Source organism: Lytechinus variegatus, chromosome 1, assembly GCF_018143015.1.
Source record: "Lytechinus variegatus isolate NC3 chromosome 1, Lvar_3.0, whole genome shotgun sequence".
NCBI classification, from domain to species: domain Eukaryota; kingdom Metazoa; phylum Echinodermata; class Echinoidea; order Temnopleuroida; family Toxopneustidae; genus Lytechinus; species Lytechinus variegatus.
The window spans coordinates 56,214,504-56,239,842 of NC_054740.1; the positions used below are offsets into that span (position 1 = coordinate 56,214,504).

The window sequence follows — 25,339 nt, forward strand, 5'->3', positions numbered from 1 at the left end:
TGTTTAAGCAAGCTAGCAGAAAGACATAGGCAACTATAAAAGTAGATGCTGTGAGTTTTTCCTGATCAGACTAATAAACAAAATAGGCATAATGGGGTGTATGATACTAGTAATTTGGAAGTGAATATCAAGCGAGCAAAATACTGAAAACTCCTCAAAACGTAACAGAAAAGTAGGTGGATTCTCGACTACCGGTATACACATACAAAATTTATGCCTCCGCCAATGCCAGATCTGAAATACATAGCATACTTTATCCTGATGCTGTGAAAACCATCAAATTGATCTCATAATCTTCATCTTTAAAGATTTTTGTTTAATATATATACCATATATTTTTATTTCAATGACAATGAGAGGCCTTTCATGGATTCAACAGTATCTGAGTGCTTGAGCTTTAAAGGTACTGTTTAACTTTGTGACCAGCCGATTTAAAAAAATTCTCAAACCAAGATGAAACAAGTGTACAAGTGCATGTACTGTATTAGAACTAATAAACCCTGAAAACAACCATTATTGAGAATGAAAAGCTAAAACTACAAGGCAAACCCCGATTTTGTAAATAGGCATCTTATAGACGCCTAAATAGTACACATAAGTGTATGGGATGAAAGTAAGATGGTGTTTCCGGTCACTTTATATTTCAATTTTTGAAGCACTAAATAATTATTTTGAACGCAATTGTTTCTGGGCATCATTTTTGTAACATATCACAGACACAGGTGACAAGTGTGACCTTCTAGCTCAGATTTTTTAAAAGTCAAACAATGTTAACCAATCACTTTAACATTGACACCACAAAATGTGCAGACAAAAACGTGGTATACTATAATCTTATTAGGTGTGAAACTTCTATACATCCTCAACTTGACAAAAATATAAAAACATAGAAGATAATGTATGAATAAATACAATTTTTGTCCTATTGATTAATATTATTTTGTTCACGGGTGGTGGAGAGGGTATTGTTTCCAACCCATTGGGCATTGTAAAGTATACTTTTATGTAAGAAAAACAAGGCAAACGCCAAGCGTTGTCTCGCCTGCATATTGCAGTCATGAAGAGACTGCATGTCAAAACTATGCTATATGACTTCTGAGGCTGTCAGCAGTTCAAGGGGGTGAATTGTGGTGTGAATATTATAAACGGTGCCAAGAACTATAGCTCATTAAATGAATAATAACAACAGTTTTTAAAGTTCATTGACCTTAATCAAATTCACTCACATTCGAACTTGACCTGCACCTTCAAGAGATGGACCTCTTGTATGAATTTGGCAATCCTACCTTGAAGATATAAAAAGTTTTTATGTGTACAACACAGCACAGTGCCAGTCATGGAAAGTTCATTGACCTTTGACCTTAATCAAATTCAACTCACATTCGAACTTGACCTGCACCTTCAAAAGATGGACCTCTTGTATGAATTTGGCAATCCTACCTCGAAGATATAGAAAGTTATTGTGTGTACAGCACAGCACAGTGCCAGTCGTGGAAAGTTCACTGACCTTTCACCTTATTCAAATTCGTCTCGCATTTAAACTTGACCTGCACCTTCAAGAGATGGACCTATGTTATTAATTTGGCAATCTCACCTCAAAGCTGTAGAAAGTTATTGTGTGTACAACACAGCACAGTGCCAGTCATGGAAAGTTCATTGACCTTTGACCTTATTCAAATTCGACTCATATTCGAACTTGACCTGTGCCTTCTGGAGATGGACCTCTGGTATGAATTTGGTGATCCCACCTCGAAGCTATAGAAAGTTATTGGGTGTACAACACAATTGTTGATGAACACAACACAGTGCTAGTCATGGAAAGTTCATTGACCTTTGACCTTATTCAAATTCGACTCATATTCGAACTTGAACTGTGCCTTAAGGAGATAGACCTCTGGTATGAATTTGGTGATCCCACCTCGATGCTATAGAAAGTTATTGGGTGTACAACACAATTGTTGACGAGAACTAGAGAAATAGTGATACCTATGTCTCGCTCCGCTACGCAGGCGAGACAAAAATGACTGGCAGTTTTCAGATGGTATAACGGGCATTTCATATATCATTTCACAAATGTTTTGTGTTGTTTGAATAGCTTTGAGTATCTTCCTGATAAATTTGCTTATTTCCAAAGACGTGAACTTAATTATATAGTTGGCAAGTAACGTAATATTTTCTTAAAGTGACTCTTTATTATCTCATAAAGTATTTCAGCAAATAGGAATATTTGTAATTCAAATTAATTTGACCGATTTTATCAGATAAATTCAATTTTGACAAACATTGTCTGTAGCTGTTATATTGGATATTATTATACTGTTGTTGTTCAAGGGAAGTTTATACTGGTAAAAACCTGATAAAACCTTAAGAATTGATCTTGGACCTTACATCTGGATCATGATTACCAAGACTATTTTATAAACCCACCATGCACTTTGTCTTAAGTATGACTTTCTGGTTTCAAGGATATAAAAAAGAGCTATGGAGAAATCATTCACTGCAATGTTCCCATTCTTGATATATTTTCATTATCTTGCTACACATACAGTCATATCTTGTTGAATATTCAAATTAACTTATTATTATTATTATTTGTTTGGCGTCACCTGTGCCTGGGAGGCGAAAAGCAAACTGAATCACTATGACCCGCAGGTCTCTCCTCCCTTAGCTTCAAAGTTAACTAGAACACACTAATGCTTACCATGTAAAGCTGAAAGAACTTTGTATACAAATACATGAAAAAATGTGGGATAAAACTTTTTTGAAGACAACAGCTAACAGCATTTCAATTAAAACTATCATGTACATCGATATACATATATCTAAATTACACTTATTTTGACATTATCGAATTGCAAATTGAAACTAAGGCAATTATAATATATTGATTATATTTCATATATTTTTGGCATAGCGGAGAAGCATGTGACAAAGTGATAGTAACTTCTTACTACACAACCACATCCCAGCTCTGTTCACACTACGTCGATGCTTCCCCTATAAGAGTTGTATAGGCGAGAAGAAAGGCAAGAAAGAGCGCGAAGAGACCCAGACGGACATAGAGCTTCTTAGGTTCGTTCGGAATGGCGATTAATGTGAGAGTCCCCGTGATGTCTTTGATCTCCAAGGCAACGCAGACAAAGATGAAGGAGGTGACGATGAGGTTAAGGGTCGGGTAACCAGGTACGAGAACGAGGAGGGTTTTTGTATCCTGGGCCAGCCAGATGTGATACTGTGAAATGAATAGCTGAAGAGGAAAGAGAAAGGCAACATGAATAATGATATTTACACTAGAATATACATCATCGCAATTCAATGCTCAACTCTAGGGCCTGTATTCTGACGTCCAACTTATAACATGGTACAACTCTGTACTAAAATTATGGGAAGCCAAAAGTGACAAAATGTTATTTACAATTTCATTCATTTGATGTTTCTTATGTTTACTATGTTATTTCCTCATGCTTATAAAATATAAATGAGAAAGATAACTATTTCAGTTATTGTTCCTCAGTTCAATTCAATTAAATTATTTTTATTATGTTCAATTAAAAAACACAAAAATTGTCATCAGACTCTTAATAACAATAAGTGCATTGAAATAAAGAATACTCAATCACAAACTATAAATACATCAAAATAATACATACATAATAATACAAATACATCAAAATATATCTAAATATACCCTATTTGCATGCTTGAGCACCCACAGCACGACTGTTACGAATGATAGGAATATACAATAGGCTGATAAATTTAACCTGTGATGTTTAAGATTTATGTCACATCTTGCTCTCCATAGACAGAACCATAACTTTAGACCAGGGGAGCATTTCACAAAGATTTAAGTTTACCTTAGAGTCGCACATAAATGCCTAGTTATGTGCATTATAAAAGGCGTGACCGCATTGGTCAGATCGTGCCAAGACGATGCGCACTTCTGCGTGTTAATCAATAAGATTGCGTGTTGCATTTCACATACGCGTCTGTATTTAAGTGCGACACTAAATCATACTTTAATCTTTGTGAACCCCCCAGAACTTTAATAAAGCCAGAGTTCAGAATACGGGCCAAGTAGACACCGTTCTCACTACCTTCCTGAAACTAGTTTACTGGAAACCAGTTTAATGTGTAGTGAGAACGGTCAAAGCGATCTTCCAAACCGGTTCAGAAAACCACCTCGCGTTTTCAAGATCGCTTTGCCTAGTTAAACTAGTTTTAGCGTAAGTGAGGACACAACCGTTCTTCAGGAAGCGATCTTCATATATTTGAGCGCGCTACTCAACACAACAGGTGTAGAATGCCTACGCTGCGGTTTCGATTTTCATGCGACACGTGTCACCCAACTGAGAGCATTTCCATAGCAACAAAATCACTTTCGTGTGATCTAGTGGGAATGCTAAGCAAAGCGATCGTCCAAACTGGTTTCCTAAATCAGTTTCCAGTAAACTAGTTTTAGAAGCGTAATGAGAACGGTGTCATAGTTGCAGCAAGCAAAATTTGTGTAAAAATGTCTTTGTATCAAGTCTGACTGTGTCTACGCAATAAAACATCTCTCCATCAAATCAGTTGCACACCACAATGTTTGTACACTAAAATATCTGTACACTTTAAAGGCTACCGCACACCTTACGACTGTTCGCGATCTGATTTTAGAACAAATCGCATTTTGCTTATTTTCTGAAAATGTGAATGGAACATATCATTTCATTTGAGGTTAAAATTAATTGAAAGAATACTAATATAACCATTTTGAAAGATGGCAAGCCTTTATTTTGGAGTAAAGGCCAAATTAGTTTCAAATCCTAGCAAATCGTAGGACTGCTATGACGTCATTACGACTAGATATTAAATTCACTTTTATTGATAGGATGATAGCATAGTCACAGATTTGAACATAGGTATTCAAAAGATGATTTAGAACATTACTCAGTAAGATATTCCAAGTCTCATCATCAGCATCAAATTGTACTACATTCAGATTATTCACAAATCGTGTCGCAGACCAATCGTAAGGTGTGCGGTCGCCTTAATATATGTATTTACACTATCTGTACACCAAAATATCTGAACGCTGGTATGTCTGTTCACTGAAATATCTTTCCACTGAAAGGTTAGAGAGTATCAAAGAGTTTACATACCTCAAGAGAGATTTCACCAAACCATGCAGCAAACACACTATATTTTCTCCGCAAGTAACCACTGGTGTTGCGCAGTATTACAAAGGCCGTAACCTGCAAATGACAGTGAACATTGAAAAATAACATATGACGTTACATGCATCCTTCAATGGTATGAAAAAACTAAATATTGTGGAAGATATCAGAGCCAAAGGCTTCAAGGAAACTAAAATACGTAGAGAAAATTTATCTTATCAGAAAGAACAAAAAAAAGGAGCAATCTAAAATCGGATATAGAATAAGCAAGTTATGGAAGTTTGAAAACTCTTGTACTTTCTATGGGGATCCTCAAATTGGCAAACGTGCTTCAAAATGGCTGATTTCGTGGACAACCCTCCATTGAAATTTTCAGATTTTCCTCATTATCTTTCAAATTGCATCTTGCCTCCGTCTGAGCAGAAAATATGTAAAACAAAGGGGAAAATCTGAAAATTTGCATACAGAATAAATGGAGAGTTGTCCACAAAATCAGCCATTTTGAAGCACATTTGCCAATTTGAGGATCCCCATAGCAAGTACAACAAGACTTTTTAAACATCCATAACTTGTTTATTTCATAACCGATTTTGATTGCTTCTATTCTTAGTGTTTTGGTTTCCTTTTAAGTTGAATACGATTTCTAACTTCCTCTAACCTCCCTAGCTTCTTTTTAAAATATTTTTCCTTATCCTTTCTCCATTTCTCATTTATACCTTTTCAAAGGTGAGCACTAGGTTTTTATTTCTTTCATCCCTCCATTTTAAGGGTAAAGACACCTTTTTCTCTTTCCATTTTCTCCCTCTCTCTCTCCATCTTTCTCAACCCCCCCCCCCCCTCCCCTTCCCCCATGTACAAGAAATAAGCAAGAGGATTTTATAAATAGAGGATGACTTACCGGTATAAAACTTATATAACTATGAATATTATTACATTCTGGCTTGCTGTCACACTGGTATAAATGGAAGCTGTATAGCTGAAAAGATTTTAAAAAAAAAAGCTTGTTGATTATAATGATAAGCAGCATTTATGAGGTGCAACCAAGAAAAACAAAACCAAGAATTATCAATGTTATATTATATTAAAACTTATCATATTTATAACCAATATATTATACATATTTGTAAAACTTAGATTTATCATTGAAAGCATGATGAATGTTGCATTCAGAAATGGTGTCAAAAGTCTCAGCTGCATTTTGTTTAAAGTCCCCAGACATGGACTGACAGTATGAGCAATACACTTCAATTCTGGGGGGGATGTCAAAACTTAAGTGAACATATAATGACATCATAATATCATTGTGATGACTTATCACTTTATCAAAAAGTCAATCGTAACTTATTTTGCAAATTTTTTAATAGTGGATTAACTTTGTTTGTTCAGCTAGATGTTTTTTTAAAAGAGGATTAACTTTAGCTAGATGAAAAAACAAAGTCAAGTGCTCTTGCAAAAAATAAAAACATCTTAGCTTTGTTGACGTGCTTGTTCTTTGTCTCAAAGCCAAAAACCAGGGGTGGTATTCTGGAACACTGTCATAACTTTTGTCATAAATTTTGTCATTTCTCTCCGAGATGTGACACCGCTATGATTGTCACAAATCAGCATTCTGAACATTGTCTTTTCCCTGTCATATCTCTCAAATTTCCCACCCATCTTTTCGGAAGCAAACCAATCAAAATCATTGTTAGTTCCCAGTTGGAGCCCTTCTAGCCAATAGGAAAGCCCCGTGGCAGGTAGGGCGTATCCCCAAAACAGTTGCTGGCATCGCGCAACTACGCGTATATTGATGCGCTTAATTACAAAGAGAGACAGGGAGCTGTGAAGAATTTTAGAGAAGTAGAAAAGTAAGGAAAACAGAGAAAAAAAGGAGGAATAAATATGTAGGGCCTAACTAATTGTAGCATGAAAAAATAATTTTGAAAATTGTTAAGGAAGATGAGTGAAACTAATACCACAATCTAATCTAAATAATATAATTATTTGCTTGACATTCAGTCGGCAGGGTATCTGGGTATTTGGTACTAAAAGATATGACAAAATTTATGACTGCTACCCCCCTGTCATAACTTTTGTCATATCTTTTGCTTGTATAAAAGGATTACGCGCATTTAAAGCCACATATTTTTGCTGCGCGCTACATTCCAAGAGAAGAGACAAAATTTATGACAATTTTTGTGACAAAAGTTATGACATCAACCAGAATACCGATTTTGTCATATCTCTGAGATAAGATAAAATATGGAGAAAAGACAATGTTCACAATACCGCCCCTGGTAATCATAGAATCTATTTATGAGATTGAATTGTGAAAGAAATCCTCGAAAAGTTTTTGCAAAATGGAATCTATATAACAAAGTTGTGGAATCACCAAAGCAATCAGTAATGATCACACAGAATTGTATGTTTGGGACTACATAGATATAATCACTACATTTCAGCTCTTTTGAGGTCACATTTTGAATGCCTAGGTATCTGAAGAGTTATCTTGTGTTTTGTTCATTTTTACTTAAATATATACATTTTTTTCAATCTCATGAAAAGAGGTTGAAAACTAAGGAGTTTTAACTCATGTTTTCAAGAATCTGTTTGTCCCTGTATACAATCTATAGTAATCTAATTTAAGACACAAAGGCCCGAATGCACAAAGGTTGTTTTGAAAACCCACGATTGAGTCCATGGTTTATGCAGATTTTCTGTATAAATTATGTTTATTCACTGCGTGTATGAAAAGATGTCCAATGCTGATGCGCTCTTCTGTCACAGTGCACCAAATCGATGCCTGTTGCCATGGTTATCCGCGCTATTTATGCATGAGTCCACTGTTTTGAATAATGAGTCTACTCTTCAAACAGTGGAGTCATGAATAAAATAGCGTATCTTACCATGGTAACAGGCATCAATTTGGCGCACGGTGACAAAAGCGCGAATCAGCATTGGACATGTTTTATACACGCACCCATTACGCGCTAAATTAAGGGTAATTTATACAGGAAATCTGCATTAACCATGAATTCAACCATGGGATTTCAAAACCACCTTTGTGAATTTGGGCCAAACAGGATCAATAACTTACTAGAAAGACTGCTGCCGCTATGATGTAAATAATAATGGTTTTGGTTGGAGAAAAGAGGTCCCCACCGTGACTATCATCCACCAAGTTAGAAGCTTTTGAAGCTAGCATAATGTAACCAAAGAACATACCATATGGAATAATCTACAATCAGATAAATGAAAGGATAAAGGGGCAGTGATCGTTATGATAATCTCCGTTATTGATATTATAAGTAACACAATAATTAGTTTTGATATATACATCAAGTACTCTTCTTCTTCGCCTCCTCCTTCTTTATAATTTGTGATATTCTTCTTCTTCTTTCTCCTCCTCCTCCTTCTTCTTCTTCTTCTTCTTCTTCTTCTCCTCCTCCTTCTTTTTCTTCTTCTCCTTCATCTTCTTTTATTCATCATCATCATAATTTGTGATATATGATAATAACAATGGTGCATTTCTTAGTAAATGCATATCAACATAAGGTCTCTATGCCTTATGAATTAAGAAAAAAACTTTTTTTAAAATCACCAGGTGTCATCATTCAATTCATGAGATCTACCATGTGGTACAAAAGAAATACAAGACAAATAATACACAGATAATAACAAGGAGTAACAGTCAAAAGAATAAACTTACATATTTATCAAGATTCCATCTAAACCACCATTCATAAATAGATGTGCCTGGCCAGAAGAAAAGTTGATTCAGAGGCCACCATTCAAACATCAGATTAAACGTTACCTAATCAGAAAATGAGTGGAAAAAAGTTGAAGGAGCAATAATAGTAATACACATGCATATAAATTAGGGCTGTTGTTATCGATAACGTCTTAATCACTAGTCTTGTTAATCATCGCTTTTTTTGCCACACTGATAACATTCCTCTTGTTGCCGATAATACCCGCTATTATGTAGCGACACAGTGATTTTCTGCGATTTCACAGAATTCATGGAAGCAGCCTTTTGAAAATGGCTTTTCAAACGGAAAATCATGGAAAACATATTTTTCCTCAAACTGCACCGAACAGCAACATTACCCCAAAATCTCAACAAAATAAAAATACTTACTAGCCACAAAACATGATCTAACCCCCACTTCGCTATAATCGTGACAATCCAAACATCGTTTCACAAAGATTTAAGTGTGACATAGAGTCGCACTTAAATTCCCAGTCGGGATCGGTACAGAGAACATCACCACATTGATCAGATTATGCGCATGGGATGTGCACTTCCGCGTATCCAACCATCAAATTGCGCGTTACCAATCATGGTGTGTGTCTGCATTTGGTGCGACTCTGTTCCAGTAATTTCAGTCTTACTGACTCATGCTTTTATGGCATCTTACCTGTGAAAATGATAGGCATGTGATGATGATGAATAGCACCAAAAGTTTAGCCCCCATATAAAGATAATGTCTTGTGTTTTCTGCAAGAGATTAAAAAATAAAAGAGACTTTTTGCTGCTTGATGTATGTCAAGAATAATAAGGAGGGTAAGGAGAAGGAGAAATTGGAGGAGGAGGAAGACAATGATGACGACAAACAGAAAGAAGAAGAGGAAATAAGTGACAACAATGACGAAGATGATAACAAAGAGGAGGAAGGAGAAGAAGAAGAAGAGTTTTCAAAGTGAGAGGCTGTTTAGAAATGGTGGTCGTTTTACAAAATGTTAAGTGTGACTTCATGCTTGAACACAAAAGTGCACTTATTTAGCACACACTATCTTGACGTTTACATGGTGTTTGGCATTCATTATATACATCTTTATAAACTGCCGCTCCCCCTTTCCTTGCCCTGCTTCCTTTAGGCAAATTCCATTCGAATTCAAATCCTTTATCAATACAGGGAATAGGGCAGAGATATATGTAAATGCTTCGCCTCTTTACAAGGTTGTTTATGTTTTAACTAATGTATACCTCCACAAAGAAAAACAAGGCGCTTCACGAACCACGAGTCTAGCCTGATTTCGTGATCATATAACCTGCAAAATGACCTTCTGACCCCAAGATGGGCTTTGATGCAAGCTTCGTAGGTATATGTGTGGCAATACCTAATGATCATTTGTTCAAAGTTTAAACAAAATTTATATAAACATAATGAAATGAAGACATGTTTAATCATTTGACCTTTTGACCCCTTGACGAACTTTGACCTCATCATCTTCATTACTATAAATGTGGTATTACCCAAGGATCATTTGTACGAAGTATGAACACAACTGATGATGAAATACATTAAATAACAGCAAGTTAAACAAAAACAACAGACTGACAGACCAGCAGGAAAAGTGATTACTACTAGGTCTCTGCCGAACTTCGTTTAGACAAGACAAAAATGGCGATAAGAACTGTTTACCTTCTGCGGTTTGTCTTGTAACTCTTGGAAAGACGGCCATTGTTGCATAGATGACAAGAAACCAGAAGCTGACCAGAGGGACAAAGTAATAGAGCTGATACTGTCTATTCATCACAAGACAGAGGAAGAATACCATCAGATTCATACGGAATATTACCTGCAATTGGACGAGATGGAAAGGAACAAAATACAGAAACATAAAGGCCTGAATTCACAGATAAGGATAAGGTTTAATACTAATAATCGATAATTCTACATTTATATTGTGCAATTTTCTATATGTATACACTCAACTGTACATTACAATAATGTTATTCTTTATTATTATAACTCGGATTTAGCCTGCTGCCAACAGGCGCTCTGGCATTCGAGGAATATCATCCTCCCAGGTCCCCATTCACCTCACCTGGGTTGAGTGCAGCACAATGTGGGTAAATTTCTCGCTGAAGGAAAACTTGCCAAAGCTGATAATCAAACTCAAGTAACTCGGATTGAATGACAAGTTACATAACCACAAGCCAACACCTGTATTGTGGTTCATAAAAGCCTCACAATCCACAATTTGTATATTAAATTTACTATCAGCCAACAAGACTGAAGGATTTCAGTAGTTTTAAACTGTTATTGCAAATTTGATATTATAACAAGTTTTATGAGAAGGGGGCCCATGAGGGTACAACACCAATTTCTGGGTTTCCTTCAGTGCATAAAAATAAGAACAAAAGGTTGCATATTGTCTCAAGTGTGCACCGATAGCCACCATGCAACTGGATCATATTTAGTGTGCATGCAGGTTTAAATAGTCCTACGTGGGGATTTAAACTTCTTTCTCAAGGTAATACAGCCAATAGTGAATGTTAGAAAACATAGAAAGAACACCAAAATAAATATCAATTACCCCCCCCCCTCCCCCTGCTGTCTGATCTATGAAAACAGGCAAAAATTTAGATTTCATTTTCTGGTATTACTTTTCACAACCTAGTGCATAGCTCTTTAACATGGGATAAGCTTTAATATTACATAGGTTATTATAGGTCAATACGCCATCACGTGACCATAGCTGCGAGGATCGCATTTGTTACATTCTAGGTTTTGACGTCATCTCAGTGAATATAACTGCGTCGTATTGTCAATAGCGGCGTTATATTCACTAAGGTGACGTCACTCGCAGCTTACAAGATGCGTAATCAGGTAGTTTCTTTGATGTACACGCTAGTCGGTTGCATGAAGAACGCGCTTGATGTATTTTCCAATTTTTATCTATCATGACGTAGAAGGATCAGAGCTATAGCAAGAATTTCGGGTTGGAGCCAGGAGATGAAGGTAATCTCTGATGGCAAATCCACATAGACTATATAATATAACAGATATTGCCTGGTCTATCGTTTTAATAAATAACATTTCAACTTACAATTGACTTGCGATCAATTGTAAGTGTCTCGCAACCCCCCATTTGAATGAAAGGACAAAAATTGCAAAATACTTGGGTGATTTCAATTTCAGTGTTGACCTTTTGGTGTTGGTGTTAGGTCAATTATTACACGATTATTACACCAAACATAAAATAAAGATGGTCCCGAAAAGTCACTCACTAGTTGTTGAGATGTCAATAATGTGATTTGGATCAGTTTTACAAACTATGAATACATTTTCGAGCTAGGGGAAACAATCCCAATGTCAACACCAAGACCAACATCAGACTTGAAATCACCCATCGGCTACTTACGTTACAGACTCTCGCAAGACCGAACTTGTTTTTATCCCAGGAGGCACAGAATTGACCATACGCCGTCATGAAGAGGTACGACGCAACAATCAAACGAAGATGCATATAAATAGGAACTACCTGATAGATAAATAAACACAAAATATATTATCATTAATGGAGGACACCCCTTCGAGGACAGTGTCTTACTTGATGAATAATGTATTGTAGAATACATAATAAGCAGCCATGATTGTACATAGTATTCTGTACGTTGAATCTAATTCGAGCGGGGCCGCCTCTTTTACAAGCATTTATTTTTAGGCAAGCCTCCTCGTTTTGTTACTTCATTTTTTATTTAAATAGTGAAGTCATATTCATTCTTCTTCAATTGATACATCCCTGATTTAAATACTGAATATTATTTTCATTATCATACTCTTATGTTTTATTGAAAATTGTCAATATTTGACTCTATAATGTTTGTATTTTGTCGACGGAAAATAAATTAATCTGTTCAATCTAATCTATATCAGATACTGTTCAAAGGTGCATACATAATCATACTGATTAGTTAAATAACTGTGATATATTCATTTCTTCACGCTATATCCCAAATACTCTTGCACCAAAATTTAAGCATGCATTCCAAAGGACTTCAGAAAGAGGCCAAAGTTTATCCCAGCTACTGCCTGTAAATTTCTAGTAGATTTTGCTTGTAATTTACAGCTTGTGAAACCTACCAGCATTATCTACAAGATTGTGTAAATTTCAAAATGTTTAAGTAGATATCACTTCAGATATTTCCTGTGCAAAATGCAACCTATCCATTCAAAGGGCAAGAGAAGTGGCAGGATCAACTAATGATACGGGGTTTTCATGTAAAGAGAAATAGACAAACTTCAGTAGTCAGTGGGTTAACCTACCTTACTAGCACCTAGATAGTGATAGCTCAAGATACATAACTGCATCCATCCTTTCCATTCTGTAGTCTGGTTAAGATTTAAGATGGCTGGCTGAAAAAAAAAAGATTAACCCATTTGAACCCTGAATCATTTGGGACGGTGGTGACCCTCACCCTGAATTATTTGCAGATATCAAGATATCGGCAAAATGGAGATATAAATGACATTTGAAATAAATAATCTATTATTCTCACGATTCGAGCTTGGCCATGCCAGCGGCACCTTACTCAGATGTTCTGTAGCTTCCCGTACTAACGATAATCTCAAATTTTTGTCTCAAAATAACTACTTTGATAGAAGTACAATTCACCAATAGCTTACGCATAGTCCGTATTCCACTCGCCGTGTATTATAGCAAGAGGCTCCTTGGTAGGGTAATATAATTTGGCAATTTTTTAAAGCTAAAAACCTTACAAATGAAAACCATTTAAAGATGAAATTATAAACTGATTTTTTTTCCAAGATGACGTCACTTTTTAAAGGTCACCTAGACATCTGAAACCCTTGCTTTTCGAGTCACGTGACTTGAAGGCAGTATTCCGGCTTTTCATATATATATATATATGCGTGTTCTTGGTGAAGCCAGTATTCCGGCTTTTCGTGTTCAAAGGGTTAAGAATACATTGAAAAGTGTACAATTACATTCGTCTCTTCCTCTTCCTTACTGATAGGAGGAGGGGCTTGGGAGGCCGTGGCCCCCTCAGGAGCTTCCTGACCAAGAAAAAATGTAGAAAAGGAAAGAAAAACTATTTCACTATAGGGTCTGACCTCTCTTATCCGGCCTCCCTTATCCGGATCTCTCTATTATTTGGATATCTGCATGCACACTTGCCCTGATTTTTTTTTCAATGTAGTACGTGCATTGAGAAATGAGATATCAATCTAAACTCAAAATTTCTTCGCGAATTCACTTTGATTACATATATTTTCCAATATAGTCTACCTAAAACCACATTTTTCATTGAAAATAAATTACCAAAATCACTGAAAAAACTTAGACAGGATAATTTTCCATCAAGCCATTTCATCACATTCTCTTTTTTTCGGGGAAAAAACAACAAGACATGACTCGCTATAACTAGCACTAGTCCTAAAAGCGGATAGCGCCATCTATCATGTTTGAGCCTACAGTCAGTATAACAATGGCCGACTTTGTGAAGCTGCAATGATCAACTGTAAAACATAGTTTCATAGAGTCATTCTCTTTCATGCGAGGTATGATCAATGTCAATGTATACCTACATCATTTCAGCAGGTAAATTATCCAAGAGTTTTGGCCACCAATTCGATATCATTTCTGTAAATATACCACCTATAATTTGCACTGACAGCAGTGAAATACTGTCTGTGTATGCCCACTACAATAGATTACATGTAGCATCAGGAAGGCAGCTGCGTGTATTTAATATTGGGTCTCCCAGATCCAGATAAATCCCTTATCCAGATTGGTGCTGGTGCAAAGGTGTCCAGATAAGAGAGAGGTCTGACTATACTTGCAATGGAATAATGGAAATATGAATTAATCTCACTATCAAGAAAATAAATATAAACACATCGGACCATTTGATCAATATAATAGCATTATTGTAGTCCCACACCTAGACTTTCATGATGCTGACTGTGTGTGCCAAGAAAGAAGTGAATATTCTTCATTTTCTTGATAGCTTCCAACAAAATCAAAATAATTTCAAGTAAAAAAATGGAAAATAGATCACCATTTCATGGTTGCAAATATGTTAAGTGTAAAATTTTCAACAACAGTTGTTGAAGGCTATTTTCAAACTCCTGCAGGTTAGCCTTAAACATGCTTTTATTAGTAGCGCTTAAATGTTTTTCAAATAAACGTTATGACCCAGCCCTTATACACATATGATATGATAGAATATACATACCTTCTTTGTATTTTCATGAAAAAAGAGTGATATGGCAAAAGCTAAGAAGAGCGAAAAGAAGAAGTAAAAGCTTGAGTAATACTTCTGCTTCTTGGGAAACAAGTCCGTCCTAAAACAAACAAAACAAAAAACCATCAATTTAAATAATAATAAATAATAATATGTCCATTTATATAGCGCTTTGATACTTGGTATCATATTATTACCCCGGCTGTAGCTGAGTCGCCATATTAAAAGGCGCTAAAGCGTTCAAGGAATAAATCCTACCGGGTACCCATTTACCTCACCTGGGTCGAGTGCGACACAATGTTGATAAATTTCTTGCCGAAGGAAATTACGCCATGGCTGGGATTCGAACCCATGACCCTCTGTTTCAAAGTCCGAAGACTAATTCACTGGGCCATAACGCTCCACAAAGTGCTCCACAAATCATGAAATATAATATGTTAATACTAAATTACCGGTACAATGAAGTGGTGGACAATATACTGCACATTATGCCATACATGATACATACAACCTTTGTTCATGAGAAGATGAAATTAATTCAATATCAGAAATGGAAATCCAACTGGTCATAAATCTAATTATTTATATATGAGGCATGTGCACTATTTCTTTATAAAATGCTGTGTTCATCATATGACCTACATGTAAACCACACGACAAAAGAAAGTGTGCTATCACAAACACTAATATTCATGGTAAGAAAAAGAATAACATTCACTGAGACTACTAACATTCTCTGCCATAAATGATAATAATAATTATAGGCATTTATATAGCACCATCTATCTAGAAATATTCTATTCCAAGGCGCGTTATTATTATTATTACCCCAGCTTTAGCTCGAGCTGCCTTTCAGCGTTCATGCATTCAAGGAATTAATCCTGCTGAGTACCCAATTCACCTCACCTGGGTTGAGTGCAGCACAATGTGGATACATTTCTTGCTGAAGGAAATTACGCCATGGCCAGGATTCAACCCACGACCCTCTGTTTCAAAGTCAGAAGACTAATCCACTGGGCCACAATGCTCCACGAAATGATGAAATAGTTCATGTCATGATAATTTTTTTTCGTCAAATTCCCAATTTAAGTCAAAATAATTGTTATTCAACACAAAGGTATACAGCTTTATTGGACTACGGATGATAATCCAATATGGAAATACTCTTACCTATCACACAAGTAGACATAAAGCATAACCAAACCGTATCTAGCCAGGCAGCTTGTGCAATTGTAAGCAGTATCAACCCAATGTGGTTTCTCCTTGGTCTTCTCCTTGGTGTTTGAAGGAGCAGGAGAAATCTGATTGCCTGTTACGTTATTGGTTGTGACGTGATTGGTTGTCGCATCATTAGAACTGATGTGATTGGCCGCTTCGGTATCCACATGATTGTGAGTAGGGGATTTGGTCATCCGTTGTCGACGATTGGACTGGATTTTGAAGAATATGGCAAGAAAGAAGCTGGGGTAGAAGAGAAATATATGAGAAATATTTGATAATTTGACATGGCAAGCTGTGTCACAAAGAACTATAGGTGTTTTAAAATGGCATTTATCCCTAAATTGGCCAGGCATGGGGGTGGGTTGAATCAACCACAGGATTTTTAAATGGAAGAACTATGAACACCAGACACTTTCCTGAAATTCATGTTTATCATACAAAATACACCTGTCCAACAACTTAATTCTGTATACATGGAATAATAAACAATGGACTTAATCTTTCACGCTTTGATTTTTTTCTGTTTTTTTCCCTCTTCCGTAGGATCACAAGAGGATTTTTTTCTTTGAGCACATCGTTTATAAGAAAACACAGGGAGACATTTTATAGTGTAGTAGATTTCACGGTACACAATGTATCTTACTCGGGCAAGTATTGGTCCTGAAAAGGACCACCCAATCTCATTCTCCTCAGGACGACAAGAACACACTTGTCGAAACGTCGAAATTGGGTGGTTCTTTTCAGGACCAAAACTTGCCCATGTAAGATACATGGTGTACCGTGAAACCTACTACTACACTATTCTTCTTCGCCATGGAAACCCTCAGAAGTTACGAGGCATTTTATGTCCATGTATTTAAGAGAAGGTTCATCCCGATGTAAAGTGGGCTATATAAAAACAAAGAAACTAAAGAAACATATACATGAGAATTTCAGTATTTGTTTGTCTGATTTTATTCTATTAATTGAAATCACACGTATTTTCTGCCTGGACTACCCCTTTGGTGAAAAGGGGTAGTAATACAAAGTAGGTCAAAATAAATACAAAGTTATAAATTTAAAAGGAGGGACTTACTTTGCTACAAAGAATCCAAATGTTCCTTTCTGTATCCATGTCATGCCAGGAGATGGTTTAGAACAACAGTTAGCATCTGACGGGTTTACTACTGCATTACAAACACGGTTGAACAGAATTTGAACATCCTAAGAAGAAGACGCAGAAAATAAAACAGATACGGGCCAAATTTGTTATCATTCTAAGCCACGATTAAATCAGCCAGACCAAGTGAATATTTAGTAAAGTTTTTTTCGTGTCTATTGTCAAAATTACGAATCGCCCTGTTTAATTTCAATAGAATAACTGTTGTTATAAATTTATAACCCAAAAATATAAACAAGAGTGTTGCTAAGGCGAGCACATAATCGCCCGTCTGTAACGCGGAAAATGTTATTGGTTATTGGTCAAGCAAAAAAAGTGGAAGGTGGCGATATCACCTTTGACCTTATGGCCTCAAAATCAAAAGAATTGCTAGAATCGATGCTAGTATCATACACACCAAATTATATGAGCCTAGGTTAAGTTAAACTGAAATTATCGCGTTTACAAGGACTGCAGAAAGGTAAGATGAAAACATGTCAGTGCGACCTTGACCTTTGACCTCAAAATCAATAGGCTTCCTGGGATCCACGTTAATATCATACCCACCAAATTATATGAGCCTAAGTTAAGTCAAACTGAAGTTATCGTGTTTACAAGGAAAAGTTAACGGACGGACAGACAGACATCGAGCGTGATACCACAATACGTCCCGTCCTAGGACGGGCGTATAAAAATATCATTATTATTAGCCATCAATAGGGGTTTGAACCTGTGTTGTTGTGACATTAAAGTACAGGGCTACAGCCTGATGCCTTAGACTACTCGGCCAAGAGCAACTGATGGCAGAATCAAATATTCTACAGGCTTATACCTCAGCTGTTTACAAATTCTATCTCTACATCGCCCAATATTTTTTTTTTCATCCAAGGCAGGATTCTTGCTAATTTGAAGATTGTTGGATATTCTCACTAATATAGCCCAGATTTTTCCCCCAATGACTGGTGGGAAAAAATTCACACAGGAGCACGCATAAAATGATATGTCTGATATATTGAATGTAAAGGTAAAATTATTTTCAGAGAAAAAGAAATAATTGCATTTTCTGGAATTTTCATCACGTAACAAATGGGGGAGCTGCATACAACTCCGTCATGAAATTGAAATTTAAAGATAAATGCTAGTTGTCAATGTCAGTAATGTAAAAATACAAAAAAATATATGTGCCAAGAATTCTGGATGAATTTGTGTAATTGCAGAAAAAAAATAGGAAAGTGAGCATGGCACTCTGGCCAAACATTGGGTCTTCTTCTCTTTTTCTGAGCAATAATAATACACTGTCCCACATGTGCTTATATATGTTGGTGATCTTCAGTGTGATTGTTTTTCAGCTTTGTTTTCAGGATTTTTTTTGTAAAACTGCACCAGATCTAGGATGATAGAAAACATCCTGTCTGATTCTGTAAATTGGGGAAAACCAGGAACAACAAAAGGATGAATTTCCCTTCTAAAGATAAATGAAAGTAGTAACACTGATTTCACGAGAAAGTCTGTCAAAGCACGATTGACTGTTACTGTATCATCGTGAAACTAGATCTGGTACAGTTACATTTTAACTAAACTTTGTGATATCATGAAATATAAGATGAAAAACAATCACACTGTAGATCGCCAACACAGATAAGCACATGTGGGACAGTGTATTATCATTACTGCTTGGAAAAACACAAGACATTTGTTTCAAAACCCATGCTCATTTGGCTAATTTTTCAGCAATTACACAATATCTTTCAGAATCCATATTTTCTATTCATGCAAACAGACACTTTGGTAGCAATTGAATTAGACTAAGAACAAACTCATTTTGAAGTTGTCACCAAAACTATCATTTATCTTTGATAGTGAAAATAAGAAACTCCTTACTGTTTGAATGGCTTCATTTGATACATGTAGTCCATCCATTGTATTCTCATAGGATTCAGATGATGTTAAGACGGCGGTCCTCCAAAATACCACACCTGTATTACTCCTGTGGAAGATATTCAACAGACATAACAACATTAATAATATAATAATGATGATAAATAATAACAAGAATAATAATAATTATAATAATAATAATAATAATAGGCATTTATATAGCGCCATCTATCTAGAAATATTCTATTCAGAGGCGCATTGTTATTATTATTATTACCCCGGCTTTAGCTCGAGCTGCCTCTCAGCGCTCATGCATTCAAGGAATTATTCCTGCCGGGTACCCATTCACCTCACCTGGGTCGAGTGCAGCACAGTGTGGATAAATTTCTTGCTGAAGGAAATTACGCCATGGCTGGGATTCGAACCCACGACCCTCTGTTTCAAAGTCAGAAGACTTATCCACTGGGCCACAACGCTCCATATAATAATAATAATAATAATAATAATAATAATAATAATGATAATGATAATAATACACTGTAGATACATATAACTGCTCTTTTTATTCTAAATAAGTGCCCATTTACTCAACTTATTAAGAAATCATTGAAAAGGTTCATCTGATTGATGTGTAGACATGAGAAAATGTTCTTTTTCACAATCACAAAAATTTACCTGTTTTTTGGTAAGCTTTCACTTGCTAGGCTGCAAGCTTTGTCAGACCCCTTTCCTCTACTGTCATAGCTGGTGCTTTTACTGATGCAGCACAACCGAATATCTTCGATGTACATGTACGATCCCATACTCTGTCGTGCTACATCAGAAATAGCGCCAGCAACGACAGGTAAATTTTTGTGATTGTGGAAAAAAAAATGTTTTCTCATGTCTTATTAATAAATGTCTATTTTGATAGTTTGTTGATTTTATGGTAGATATCGCAACTTTAGAGACTTTGTGGTCTCGTTTTGGCTCACGGACAATATCATACATTTGTGCATTTCCATCTACATGTACTTGTGTTAATATTCTTTTGTCCTTTCGTCTTCCTTTTGTCCTTTGTCCTTTATATCTTATTTTGTTATATTTGAATTTTATTTTTCATATTGTTGTGAAAAATAAATGATTTGATTTGATTTGAAGATGAGCAAAACGTGTATGAAAGGAGGAAATAATATGAAATTTCAAATTCTTTTCACAAATTAGTCCACTGCAAAAGTAAAATCAATATTAATGAAAATTTCCAAGATTATAAGATGATTCCATGGTTAAAATATAATTAAAGATAAGAGTTGTATAACAAAGTTGAATTTTGGAATCTAAATCAATTTCTAACATGTAACACACTAACATAGAATTTAAAACATACAATCAAAATTATAAACAAAAAGGGATTGATACAATATTCTTTCAATCATTTTAAAGAACAAAATTAATAACTTGTGCAAGGGCCATTCAAAGAAAGAGTTGCAATTAATGGCATTTCTTTTATATTAATGATGGAGAATATATAAAAATCTGCACTAATAATTGGCTGAAATTCAAGTTACGTTTGATTGTTTGAAGGATGTGTTTGATTATAACTCTTTCTGAAATTGGCCCCTTCACGTATTTGATAGCAATCTTACAGATATTTCTCTGCAGCATCATTGTATTGTTGTAATCGCTCGTTTGTAATCATGCTCCTTGCCGGGGTTAGTAGTTCCTCTTGGACAGGTGCTATACGAAACAAGAGAAAAGGGGAGCATTTTTCATTAAGAATCTTGTCAGTGATTTTCTCCCACTCATTTGCTCTCGGCCAATCAGGTGCAAGGATTTTAGTAGCTTAGAACAGCTGACACACTCGCCAGGAGACCACTTTAGACAAATGCTGATTTTTACACCCTGTTTGTTATAAGCTACTGAAATCCTTGCATCTGATTGGCTCAGAGCAAATTGAAATACTCCCCACGATTTAGAAATGGATTTCACTTTCAGCAACAACAATAGATGGGTATATATTGTACCACCCAATTCTCATAAAGAAGTTTTTCTCAATTAAATTCAATTTGATTTTGTGATCTGTTTTCAGCTATCCACTGCAGCCTTCATCAATGATATGACCACATTTGATTCAATTTTGCATCCTCAATTACAAAAAAAAATCGTAACATAAATATGGAATCATTTCTACTGTGTATAAATCAAAATGATAATGAAATGGGATCTATAGTTACACAACTTTTGAGACCAGATTTGCAATGCCGTAAATGCCGTTCCGAAGGTTACACAACATTTTGAACGAGCATGTCAGACCTAATGTTACTCAAAAACAGGATTTCATGTACAAATTCAATGCAAACTCTCTTTCTAGCCAAAATTCATAACTGCAGCATTTGTTTTTACTTTTACTAATCACAATTAATTAATGGTTTTATACTCAAATAAGTACTGCTAACAATTAAACAAATATATATTAATAAATAGATAGGGATCTTATTTTATGAAAAATTCATAAGATTACATCTATTTGAAAGGCTCTAGTTCTAGTCTTCTACATGAAACAATGACAAACCTTGTAACATCCATATGACTTCTGTTTGTTGGGCTGTTTGGGCAAGGACTGGAGCAAAATTTGTCAGGTTTCCTGTTAGAAAACAAGGGGAAATACAATCCATTCACATTCTAACACTCTAAACTTGTTACATATTTCCACCTTATTTCAATATCCTCCTGATGTCAATCCGATAAGCATGATATTGATAGATTTAAGTTCTTATTGTTCTGCTATACATTGGAGTGTTACATGAAGAGTTTTGTCAGTGGATTTTTATGACTTATTGGCCCGTATTCTCAAAGAGGTTTCAATTGTACCTTGGTACAAAAACATGGACAATGAAGATTTATTTCATTTATAACGCACTTGATTTTAAGCACTCTTTGCCAAAAGCATGCATTTAATTGAATTTAACTTTGTGTACGCGATGAAATAAGTGTAATCATTTTATAGAATCTGCATAATATAGTTCATGTTTTTGTACCATGGTACAATTGAAACCTCTTTTGATAATACAGGCCATTAGCATTTACCCAGTCTCATGCAACTGACATAACTCTCCAAGAAACGCTCCCTGTGGAAGTCATCTCTCAATTTGGCATTTTTTTTTCTCTCCTTTTTTTTAATTTCATACCTAAACTATTGACGTAACAGAACTATGAATATTTTCAAGAGCTCTAGGGCAATTAACTTCCATGACATTTCATGGAGCATATTATTTCAAACTTAAAATCTGACGATGCTGCATGCAATTGACGTATGGATTCAATCTGGGCATAATTAAGTAAAAGCAGAACCTAATACAAGACAAACCACAAATAAAACATTTGCTGTATACACAAACATATAAATTAGATTTTGCTCGTCTATTGCAAAATTTAGCATATTGTTCAAGTTCATGTTTAACTTATAAAAGTTAGTTTGAAGCTAAGCCATTCTTTTGATATGTTGGAATGCAGACTCTGGGCTTTATTATTAAAACAAGCAGTCTAAGTTCATCTGAGACCCTTTCTCATTACTGTCCTAAAATTAGTTTAGTGGAAACTAGGTTAAAGTGTAATGAGAACAGTCGAAGCGGTCTTGAAAGCGATCTTCCAAACCGGTTTGGAAAACCACCTTGCGATGTAGTTTTCAAGATCGTTTTGCCTCGTTTAACTTATTTTAGCGCAAGGACATAATCGTTCTTGAGGAAACGATCTTCGCACATCTTGAGCGCACTACTCCACACAGTCTATTAAAGCTGTGGTTTCAAATTTCACATGAAACATGACACCCCACTAAAGAGCATTCCCGTAGCAACAAGACTGCTTCATGTGAAGTGGTTTTGACAACCACTTTCGGCTGATCAGATGGGAATGCTATCAACACGATCTTCCAAACTGGTTTCCTGAACCGGTTTCAAGTAAATTGGTTTTAGAAAGTACGAGAACAGGGTTATAATAATTTGATGAAAGGAAGGAAGTCTTATACAAAGACTGTTTCATGAAACTAAGACCTAGGATCCATATCTAAAAGCTTTATTAGCAAGTGATTGTATGACCAATTTTCCAGATGGAGTTAACATGCACTTGACGTCATTGGCCGCGGAAGCAAACAAATCTAGGGGGGGTCCATCTGAAATGTTACGATGGACACAGTTGACAAGCAAAAAAAAAAAGTTTATCATCCTAAATTTTAGGAGGGAATCACCAGAATTTTTTGAAAAGCAAAAAAAAAAGGTCATCAACCTATTTAGGGGGGTGGGAACAAATACATTTTAGGGGGGGTTCACATGAATTTAGGGGGGACGCACGAAACAAAATTGACAAGCAAAAAAAAAGGTTATCAACAAAAAAATTTGGGGGGATCGTTTTTAGGGGGACAGGTCAGCCCCCGTCCCCCCACCCTATTCATAAAAAAATTGCTCTACGATCAATCACTATGCCTTATGTCATGTAGCCCCAGGTCCTGTAACACAAAGGTTAGCAATTTATCATACCATTAATTTTTACGATTAATTATACATTGTAGTCAATAGAGTCAATCATAAAAAATGTTCAAAAATCAATTGCTATGCTTTGTGTTATGGAGCCCAGGGTCCACCATGACCAATGTGTTCAGAGACCTTCAGGCTGGCCCATCTTTGGACTTACTTTGGAACTGTTGCAGAGCTGAAGGAGATCCTTGGTTAAGTTTGATGGTCCATGTTCCTAGTCCATGAACAACAAGAGCAGGCTTTTTCTCTTCAGCCTGTATCCAAAAGATACATAAAAAATTTATCAAACATATGGATGCAAAATTATTTTAACTTTTATATTTGTTTGTTTAAAGAGAAATTCCAGTAGTTGCAGTGAACACTGATTTCATGAGAAAGTCTGTAAAACAAGGCTTAATTGTCAGTGTATCATCGAGGATCTAGATCTGGTAGAGTAACATAAACTGAACTTTGTGAAATCTTGAAATCTACGCTGAAAAATGTTCACACTGAAGATCACCAACACAGATAGGCACATGTGGGACAGTGTATTAATATTGCTGGAATAAAGACCCGACGGAAGTGACCGAATCCGCGCTTATTTTGCTTATTTCTCAGCAATTACACAATTTCTTCCAGAATCCTTTGGTACATATTTTTTATTCATACAAACAGACACTTCAGTGGTCATTGAATTAAGATTCTGTAAAAAGTCATTTTGAGGTCGTTACCAAAACTGGAATTTATCTTTAAAGCAGGGTACATGGACTTCTACATTGAGATGAAAATAAACATTTAAAAAACAAATCTGTTACCATACCATCTCCTGAGTTTGCTGGGAAAACCCCTCACTTGAGGAAAGTGGTAAGAATATATGCAGCTTAAAGTCCCTGCTAATGACTTGTATACAGAAAGCCAAGGTCAAGTAATAGTAATTGAAATGATTTGTTTACTGTAATGTTCCTTTAGGCCGCTCTCGAGTAGCATTACACTACCCCAGACAAGGCACCAAACTGGTAAAGCTGGTGCTGTGTCTGCTTCAGTGTAGTGCTCCTTTAGACCACTCTCGAGTAGCTCTACACTGAACTACACACCACACAAAACTATAAGGCTGGTGCTCTTGTCTGTTTCAGTGTAGTGCTTCTTTAGGCCGCTCTAGAGTAGCATTACATTGTACCAGACACAGCACCAAACTGGTAAGGCTGGTGTGGTGTTTGGTTCAGTATAGTGCTCTTTTCGGCTGCTCTTGAGCAGCACTACTGAACCAGACACATCGTCAAACTGGTAAGGCCGGTTTGGGGTGTGGTGTCTGGTTTAGTGCAGTGCTCCTTTAGGCAGCTCTCAAGTAGCATTACAATACAACAGACAAAGCACCAAACTGGAAAGGCTGGTGCTGTATCTGCTTCAGTATAGTGTTCCTTTATGCCACTCTCAAGAAGCACTACACTACACCAGACACAGCACTGAACTAGGAAAG

At 36.0% G+C, this 25,339-nt stretch overlaps 1 protein-coding gene across 1 annotated transcript in view; it reads right to left on the minus strand.

Moving 5' to 3' along the window:
• Positions 1 to 2,669: 2,669 nt before the first annotated feature.
• LOC121417637 (N-acetylneuraminate 9-O-acetyltransferase-like) overlaps positions 2,670 to 25,339 on the minus strand; it is a 36,806-nt gene continuing 14,136 nt past the window's right edge. Inside the window, exons 6-21 of the mRNA XM_041611377.1 lie at positions 24,041 to 24,137; positions 21,927 to 21,998; positions 21,001 to 21,091; positions 19,379 to 19,484; positions 17,435 to 17,562; positions 16,309 to 16,599; positions 15,130 to 15,238; positions 13,199 to 13,288; positions 12,294 to 12,413; positions 10,568 to 10,724; positions 9,560 to 9,639; positions 8,848 to 8,952; positions 8,236 to 8,376; positions 6,058 to 6,135; positions 5,145 to 5,237; positions 2,670 to 3,247 (exon numbers count right to left, since the gene is read on the minus strand). Of these exons, the coding sequence (XP_041467311.1) occupies positions 2,981 to 3,247; positions 5,145 to 5,237; positions 6,058 to 6,135; positions 8,236 to 8,376; positions 8,848 to 8,952; positions 9,560 to 9,639; positions 10,568 to 10,724; positions 12,294 to 12,413; positions 13,199 to 13,288; positions 15,130 to 15,238; positions 16,309 to 16,599; positions 17,435 to 17,562; positions 19,379 to 19,484; positions 21,001 to 21,091; positions 21,927 to 21,998; positions 24,041 to 24,137 (2,025 nt within the window). The 3' untranslated portion in view covers positions 2,670 to 2,980. The remainder of the gene's footprint in view (positions 3,248 to 5,144; positions 5,238 to 6,057; positions 6,136 to 8,235; positions 8,377 to 8,847; positions 8,953 to 9,559; positions 9,640 to 10,567; positions 10,725 to 12,293; positions 12,414 to 13,198; positions 13,289 to 15,129; positions 15,239 to 16,308; positions 16,600 to 17,434; positions 17,563 to 19,378; positions 19,485 to 21,000; positions 21,092 to 21,926; positions 21,999 to 24,040; positions 24,138 to 25,339) is intronic.